The following is an 8,408-nucleotide window of genomic DNA, read 5'->3' on the forward strand; positions in this document are numbered from 1 at the left end:
TTGGGGGGAGGGTGGGGGGTTTGGGGTCCGGGGTGGGGGATTTTGGGGGGGTGGGGGGGCTTTGAGAGGGTGGGGGGGGGGTCCCAAACCGTTCTAGGGGGATCCCGGGGGGGGGGGGTTGGGGGATCCCGGGATGGGGGGGTCGGGGGTATGGGGGGGGGGGGGGCTTGGGGGGCGGAGTCCCAAAGGGTTTGAGGGGGGGTCAGAGGGGTTCTTGGGGGAGGGTGGGGGGTTTGGGGTCCGGGGTGGGGGAGTTTGGGGGGGTGGGGGGGCTTTGAGAGGGTGGGGGGGGGTCCCAAACCGTTCTAGGGGGATCCCGGGGGGGGGGGGGTTGGGGGTCCCGGGATGGGGGGGTCGGGGGTATGGGGGGGGGTGCTTGGGGGACGGAGTCCCAAAGGGTTTGGGGGGGGTCAGAGGGGTTCTTGGGGGGAGGGTGGGGGGTTTGGGGTCCGGGGTGGGGGATTTTGGGGGGGTGGGGGGGCTTTGAGGGGGGGGGGGGGGTCCCAAACCGTTCTAGGGTGATCCCGGGGGGGGGTTGGGGGTCCCGGGGGGGGGGAATTTGGGGGGGGGGCCTCAAACCATTTCGGGGCATGCCGGGGGGGGTGCTTAGGGGGTCTAGGGGTCCTGGGTGTGGGATTTTAGGGGGGGTCCCGGATGGGGGGTGGGGGGGGATTTGCGGGGATGGAGCGCGGTCCCGGGGGGGGTCCCTCAGGGGGCGGGGGGCGCCCCGCCCCCCCCCAGGCTGCCGCGGGACAGGCTGCGGCCCCGCCCCCCGTCCCCCGAGGCCGCGCTGGAGAGCGAGGCGGTGCGGGAGCGCGACAGCCGCGTCATGGCCGCCGCCGCCACTGCGGGGAGGGGGGGGGGGGGGGCCAGGGCCGCGCCCCGCCCCTCCCCTCCCCGGCCACGCCCACCCCCCCTCCCTCCCACCCCGGGCCACGCCTCCCCAGGGCGCCAGGTGGTGCCCCGGGCCACGCCCCCCTCCTCCCCCGGGCCACGCCCCCCTCCTCCCTCCCCCGGGCCACGCCCCCTCCTCCCCCCCGGGCCACGCCCCCCTCCTCCCCCCGGGCCACGCCCTCTCCTCCCCCCGGGCCACGGCCCCTCCTCCCCCCCCCGGGCCACGCCCCCCTCCTCCACCCCCCGGGGCCACGCCCCCCTCCTCCACCCCCGGGCCACGCCCCCTCCTCCACCCCCGGGCCACGCCCCCTCCTCCCCCCCCGGGCCACGCCCCCCTCCTCCCCCCCGGGCCACGCCCCCTCCTCCCCCGGGCCACGCCCCCTCCTCCCCCCCGGGCCACGCCCCCTCCTCCCCCCGGGCCACGCCCCCGCCTCCCGGAACTGCATTTAATTGCCCTGGGTGGAGGGGGGAGGTGATGTTAATTAGAACTGAGGAGCGTTAATTAAGCCTCAGGTCAATTAATTCCTGCCTCACAGCAGCTAATTACTCCCCCCAGGTCCAGGTTAATTAATTGCACCGCTAATTACCCCCCCCCCGGTGTAATTAACTCCCCCGCCTCAGCTGAGTTTTCCCCTTCCAGCACGCAAACGAGCCCCCCACCCCGGCGGTAATTAATTATGCAGAGCGGCTTAATTACCCGCCCCGAGCGCTAATTACCCCCCCAGGAGTGTTAATTAGCGGTGGCTCGTTAGGCGGTACTCACGGTAGCCCATGCCCTGCAGGAAGTACTTGAAGGCCTCGGTGAGCTTGGCCGGCTGCGCGGGTGGGGCCGTGACCTCCGACCCCTCCCTGGTGACCTCTGACCCCTGGCTGACCTCTGACCTCGTGACCCCGGTAAGGCCCGGTCCCCCCTCCCCCCTCAGCAGTCCTCTGACCCCCCGTGACCTCTGACCCTCTGTGACCCCATGACCTCTGACCCCATGACCTCTGACCCTGTGTGACCCCATGGGGGGGTGTCATGTGACCTCAGAGGAGGCCCGGTGACATCACAGGAGGCCCGGTGACATCACCAGTGACGTCACTCACCATGGCGTCCTTGTGGGGGGAGTTGTCGCCCACCACCAGCAGCACCGGGCAGCTGGGGGGGCAAAGGTCAGGGGTCGCGGGGGGGTCACGGGGGTCACGTGGGGTCACGGGGGTCACGTGGGGTCAGGGGTCAGGGGTCACTCACCGCAGGCTGTTGGCCCCGCTGCGCTGCAGGCCCAGGTCCCCGTGGCTGCAAGGGGGATGTCCCCAGTTCATCCTAGTGCCTCCCAGTTTGATCCCAGTTCCCCCTATTTTCTCCCCAGTTCCCTCCCAGTTCTCTCCCAGTCCCTCCCAGTTCCCTTCCAGTTCCCCTCAGCTCAATCCCAGTTGCTCCCAGTCCCTCCCAGCCCCCCCGGTACCCCCCCCAGCTCCATCCCAGTTCAATCCCAATTCCTCCCAGTTTGATCCCAGTTTCCCCAGTACCCTCCCACTCCATCCCAGTCTGATCCCAGTGCCCCCAAATCCCATCCCAGACCCCCCCCAGTCCCCTCCCAGTCCCTCCCAGCCCCCCCAGTTCCATCCCAGTCCCCCCCGGTTCAATCCCAGTTCAATCCCAGTGCTCCTAGCCCAATCGCAGTCCCTCCCAGCCCCCCCCAGTTCCATCCCAGTCCCCCCCGGTTCAATCCCAGTTCAGTCCCAGTCCTCCTAGCCCAGTCCCAGTCCCTCCCAGTTCCCTCCCAATCCCCCCCGGTTCAATCCCAGTTCAATCCCAGTCCCCCCCCAGTCCCCCCCCCAGTCCCCTGCCAGTCCCCCCCCAGTCCCCTGCCAGTCCCCCCCCAGTCCCCCCCAGTCCCCCCCCCAGTCCCCACCAGTCCCCCCAGTTCCATCCCAGTCCCCCCCCCAGTTCAATCCCAGTGCTCCTAGCCCAGTCCCAGTCCCCCCCCAGTTCCCTCCCAGTCCCCCCCGGTTCAATCCCAGTTCAATCCCAGTTCGATGCCAGTCCTCCTAGCCCAATCCCAGTCCCTCCCAGCCCCTCCCAGCCCCCCCAGTTCCCTCCCAGTCCGCCCCGGTTCAATCCCAGTTCAGTCCCAGTCCTCCTAGCCCAGTCCCAGTCCCCCCCCCAGTCCCCCCCAGTCCCTCCCAGTCCCTCCCAGTCCCTCCCAGTCCCTCCAAGTCCCTCCCAGTCCCCCCGCAGTCCCCTCCCAATCCCCACCAGTCCCCCCAGTTCCATTCCAGCCCCTCCCAGTTCAATCCCAGCTCGATCCCAGTGCTCCGAGGGCAGTCCCAGTGCCCCGCAGCCCCGCCGCAGCGCCCCCAGTTTGCCCAGTACCTGTTGTACATGGCCCAGAGCAGGGGGGCGTTGGGCGCCGCCCCCAGCCGCCGCCGGGCCTGCTGCACCGGGGGAGGGGCGGCCGCCAGCTCCTCCTGCGGCCTGCGCGTCACAGCCCCGCCCCCGCCCCGCCCCTGCCCCGCCCCTGCCCCGCCCCCGTGTCACAGCCCCGCCCCCACCCCTGCCCCGCCCCCGTGTCACAGCCCCGCCCCCGCCCCGCCCCTGCCCCGCCCCTGTGTCTCAGCCCCGCCCCCACCCCGCCCCCGTGTCACAGCCCCGCCCCCGCCCCGCCCCCACCCTGTGACCCACAAGTGACCCTCCCCCAACCCTTAACTGAGCTCCCTGACCCACAAGTGCCCCCCCCGACCCACAAGTGGCCCTTGGGGCCTCCAGGTGGACTCTGGGCCCCCCAAGTGCCCCCCACAGGCCCCCCAAGTGCCCCTTGAGGGCCCCCAAAACTGACCCCCAAGACCCACAAGTGGCCCTCCCCAGACCCCCAAGCGCCCCCCGGACCCACAAGTGGCCCCCCACGGGACCCCCCAAGTGCCCCCCCCGCCCGACCTGCGTGAAGAGGTGCGCCAGGATGAGCTCGCTGCTGGAGGACGTCAGGCCCGACAGCTGGGGGGGCACCCGTGGGACCCACGGCGACCCACGGCGACCCACCGCGATCCACCGGCACCCACAGACACCGTAGGGACCCACCGCGACCCACAGCGACCCACAGACACCGTAGGGACCCACAGCGACCCACGGCGACCCACGGCGACCCACAGACACCCACAGACACGGTAGGGACCCACAGCGACCCACAGCGACCCACAGCGACCCACAGACACCGTAGGGACCCACAGCGACCCACAGCGACCCACAGACACGACAGTGACCCACAGTGACCCACAGCGACCCACAGCGACCCACAGACACCACAGCGACCCACAGCGACCCACAGACACCGTAGGGACCCACCGTGACCCACAGCGACCCACAGTGACCCACAGACACCGTAGGGACCCACAGCGGCCCACAGCGACCCACGGCGACCCACAGACACCGTAGGGACCCACAGCGACCCACAGCGACCCACAGACACCGTAGGGACCCACAGCGACCCACAGCGACCCACAGACACCGTAGGGACCCACAGCGGCCCACAGCGACCCACGGCGACCCACAGACACCGTAGGGACCCACCACGACACACAGCGACCCACAGACACCGTAGGGACCCACAGCGACCCACAGCGACCCACAGACACCGTAGGGACCCACAGCGACCCACAGCGACCGTAGGGACCCACCACGACCCACAGCGACCCACAGACACCGTAGGGACCCGCAGCGACCCACGGCGACCCACAGACACCGTAGGGACCCACAGCGACCCACAGCTACCGTAGGGACCCACAGCGACCCACAGCCGCCCACCAACACCGTAGGGACCCACAGCGACCCACAGCCACCCACAGACACCGTAGGGACCCACAGTGACCCACGGCCGCCCACCGCCACCCACAGCGACCCACGGCGACCCATAGGGACCCACAGTGAGCCACACGCGACCCCAAGCGACCCACAGCGCCGCGGGGCCAGCAGCAGGGAACCCCCCCCAAACCCCGCCCCCTTCTGCCCCACCCCTCTCCCCATTGGCCCTCCCCACCCGCCGGCCCCCGCCCACCTTGTGCGCCACCCAATCCACCCAGCCCTTGGCGCGGGGGTTGATGTTGATCAGCACCAGCCCCTCCACCGCCTCGGGGTGCAGCAGCTGTGGGGCAGGGCCAGACCCATAGCGCCCCACGGCCACGCCCTCCCACCCCATAGCGACCCCCCAGCCCCATAGCGACCCCCCCAGCCCCACAGCCACGCCCCCCGAGAGCCCCCAGCGACCCACAAGTACCCAACCAAGAGACCCCACTAACCTCCTCCAGCCCCATAGCGCCCCACGGCCATGCCCCCCCGCCCCATAGCGACCCCCCCAGCCCCATAGCGACCCCCCCAGCCCCATAGCCAAGCCCCCAACCCCCCAGCGACCCACAAGTGCCCAGAGACCCCACTAACCTCCTCCAGCCCCATAGCGCCCCACGGCCATGCCCCCCCGCCCCATAGCGACCCCCCCAGCCCCATAGCGACCCCCCAGCCCCATAGCCAAGCCCCCAACCCCCCAGCGACCCACAAGTGCCCAGAGACCCCACTAATCTCCTCCAGCCCCATAGCGCCCCACGGCCATGCCCCCCTGCCCCATAGCGACCCCCCAGCCCCATAGCGACCCCCCCTGCCCCATAGCGACCCCCCCGCCCCATAGCGACCCCCCCAGCCCCACAGCCACGCCCCCAAGCCCCACAGAACCTCCCCCGAGATTCCCGCAGCCCTGCATTCCCCCAAATCTGCCCCCCACCCTGCCCCACGCCCTGCCCCACGCCCCGCCCGACGCCCCGCCCCACATCTCACCCCAAATTTAGCCAGGACGAAGGCGCCGGCGCCCACCCCAATGCCCACGACGCTGGCGATGCTGGGGGGGTGGGCGGGGTCAGGCCGGTGCTGACCCCGCCCCCCCGTCCCGTCCCGCTACGGGTCAGGGGCCCCCTCCCCGCCCCACAGCGCCGTGGGGCGCCCCCCCGCCCACTCATTTGAGGTGCCGGAGGACGCAGGGGACGATTTCGGCCAGTTGCTCCAGGGAGGGGTACTGGTACCTGCGGGGGAGGGGCGAGGGGCGGGGGGGGAGGGGCGACAGGGGGAGGGGCAAGGGGTCAATCGGGGGTCGAGGTGGGGGGGAGGGCGGGCGAGGGGACCAATGAGGTGAAGCGATGGCGGTTGGGGGGGGGGAGGGGTGCGTAGGGTGATGCTGCGATGTGATGGCGGTCGAGGTGGGGGGACGGGGGGGCGGGGGGTCAACTGGGGGGGGGGGAGGGGTGGGGGGGTCAACAGAGAGACGACAGGGTCAACTGGGGGTTAATGGGGGCAACTGGGGGTTAGTGGGGGGCAACTGGGGGTTAATGGGGGTCAGTGGGGTCAACTGGGGGTTAATGGGGGCAACTGGGGGTTAGTGGGGGGCAACTGGGGGTTAATGGGGGTCAGTGGGGTCAACTGGGGGTTAATGGGGGCAACTGGGGGTTAATGGGGGTCAACTGGGGGTTAGTGGGGGGCAACTGGGGGTTAATGGGGGTCAGTGGGGTCAACGGGGGGTTAATGGGGGTCAACTGGGGGTTAATGGGGGTCAACGGGGGGCTTATGGGGGGCAACTGGGGGTTAATGGGGGAAACTGGGGGTCAATGGGGGGCAACTGGGGGTCAATGGGGGCAACTGGGGGTTAATGGGGGTCAACAGGGGGTCAACTGGGGGTTAATGGGGGCAACTGGGGGTTAATGGGAAGCAACTGGGGGTCAATGGGGGCAACTGGGGGTTAATGGGGGTCAACAGGGGGTTAACTGGGGGTTAATGGGGGTCAGTGGGGTCAACTGGGGGTTAATGGGGGTCAACTGGGGGTTAATGGGGGTCAACGGGGGGTCAACTGGGGTTTAATGGGGGTCAACTGGGGGTTAATGGGGGTCAACGGGGGGTCAACTGGGGTTTAATGGGGGTCAACTGGGGGTTAATGGGGGTCAACTGGGGGTTAATGGGGTCAATGGGGGGTCAATGGGGGTCAACTGGGGGTTAATGGGGGTCAACTGGGTGTTAATGGGGGCAACCAGGTGTTACTGGGGGTCACTGGGGGTTAATGGGGGTCAACTGGGTGTTAATGGGGGTTAACAGGCGTCAATGGGGGTCAACTGGGGGTTAATGGGTGCAACTGGGGGTTAATGTGGGGCAACTGGGCCTTAATGGGGGTCAACGGGGGTCAATGGGGGTCAACTGGGGGTTAATGCGGGCAACTGGGGATTAATGGGGGTCAACGGGGGGTTAATGGGGGTCAGTGGGGTCAACTGGGGGTCACTGGGGGTCAATGGGGGTCAACGGGGGGTCAATGGGGGTCAACTAGGGGTTAATGGGGGTCAACGAGGGGTTAATGGGGGCAACTGGGGGTTAATGGGGGTCAGTGGGGTCAACGGGGGGTCAATGGGGGTCAACAAGGGGTTAATGGGGGCAACTGGGGGTTAATGGGGGCAACTGGGGGTTAATGGGGGTCAGTGGGGTCAACGGGGGGTTAATGGGGGTCAACTGGGGGTTAATGGGGGTCAACGGGGGTTAATGGGGGCAACTGGGGGTTAATGGGGGTCAACGGGGGGTTAATGGGGGCAACTGGGGGTTAATGGGGGTCAGTGGGGTCAACGGGGGGTTAATGGGGGTCAATGGGGGTCAACTGGGGGTTAATGGGGGCAACTGGGGGTTAATGGGGGTCAGTGGGGTCAACTGGGGGTTAATGGGGGCAACTGGGGGGTTAATGGGGGTCACTGGGATCAACTGGGGGGGTCCGTGGGGTCAACTGGGGGGGCAGTGGGGTCAACCGGGTCGTCAGAGGGGTCAACGCAGTCAACTGGGAGTCACTGGGGTCAACTGGGGGGGCAGTGGGGTCAACAGGGGGGTCAGTGGGGTCAACCTGGGGGTCACTGGGGTCAACTGGGGGGGCAGTGGGGTCAACTGGGGGGGCAGTGGGGTCAACGCAGTCAACTGGGAGTCACTGGGGTCAACTGGGGGGAGCGGAAGAGGGGAGTGCAGACGCACCCCGGGGGGTAGGGCGGGGCGCCCACCTCCATGCCGGGGGGGTCGAGGTGGACGAGCAGGAAGTGGCTGGCGACCTCCCGCATCTCGGGGTGGGCGAAGAGCGGGGCGAAGCACGAGGCGTCTGCGGGGGAGGGGCGCGGCGGGAGAGGGGGAAGGGGGCGGGACTCACGCGTGTGGCCCACGTCCGGCAGCATCAGCAGGGCGGGGCGACCAGGGCGGGGCGCGCCCTCCAGCGCCACGTGAACAGGCCCCAACGGCGTCTCCAACACCGCCCCCTGCTGGCCGGGAGGACCGGACACCGGAACGGGGATTGGTCACCGCCACACCCCCCACAGGTTCGCCCCCAAAATCTCGCGATTTCCCCCAAGATTCCCACCTTTTGCCCGCCAAATCCCGCATTTTTGCCCCAAATTACCCCATTTCGCACCAAAATCCCCCATTTTGCCCCAAAATCTAACGATTCCCCCCAAATTCCCCCATTTTGCCCCCCAAATCCCGCATT

The 8,408-nt window shown here is 69.1% G+C and overlaps 1 protein-coding gene across 1 annotated transcript; it reads right to left on the reverse strand.

Moving 5' to 3' along the window:
* Positions 1-2,121: 2,121 nt before the first annotated feature.
* LOC147596060 (protein NDRG2-like) lies at positions 2,122-8,181 on the reverse strand (the record flags this gene model as incomplete). The annotated part of the gene is made up of 8 exons (XM_086771696.1): positions 2,122-2,170; positions 3,251-3,345; positions 3,812-3,868; positions 4,926-5,012; positions 5,696-5,756; positions 5,875-5,937; positions 7,907-8,027; positions 8,076-8,181. Coding segments are annotated over 8 exons (639 nt in total), but the record flags the coding sequence as incomplete, so codon positions are not given.
* Between the last annotated feature and the right edge of the window lie 227 nt (positions 8,182-8,408).

The sequence above is a fragment of the Chlamydotis macqueenii genome, unplaced genomic scaffold, assembly GCF_036417535.1.
Source record: "Chlamydotis macqueenii isolate bChlMac1 unplaced genomic scaffold, bChlMac1.mat HAP1_SCAFFOLD_210, whole genome shotgun sequence".
In the NCBI taxonomy this organism is placed as follows: domain Eukaryota; kingdom Metazoa; phylum Chordata; class Aves; order Otidiformes; family Otididae; genus Chlamydotis; species Chlamydotis macqueenii.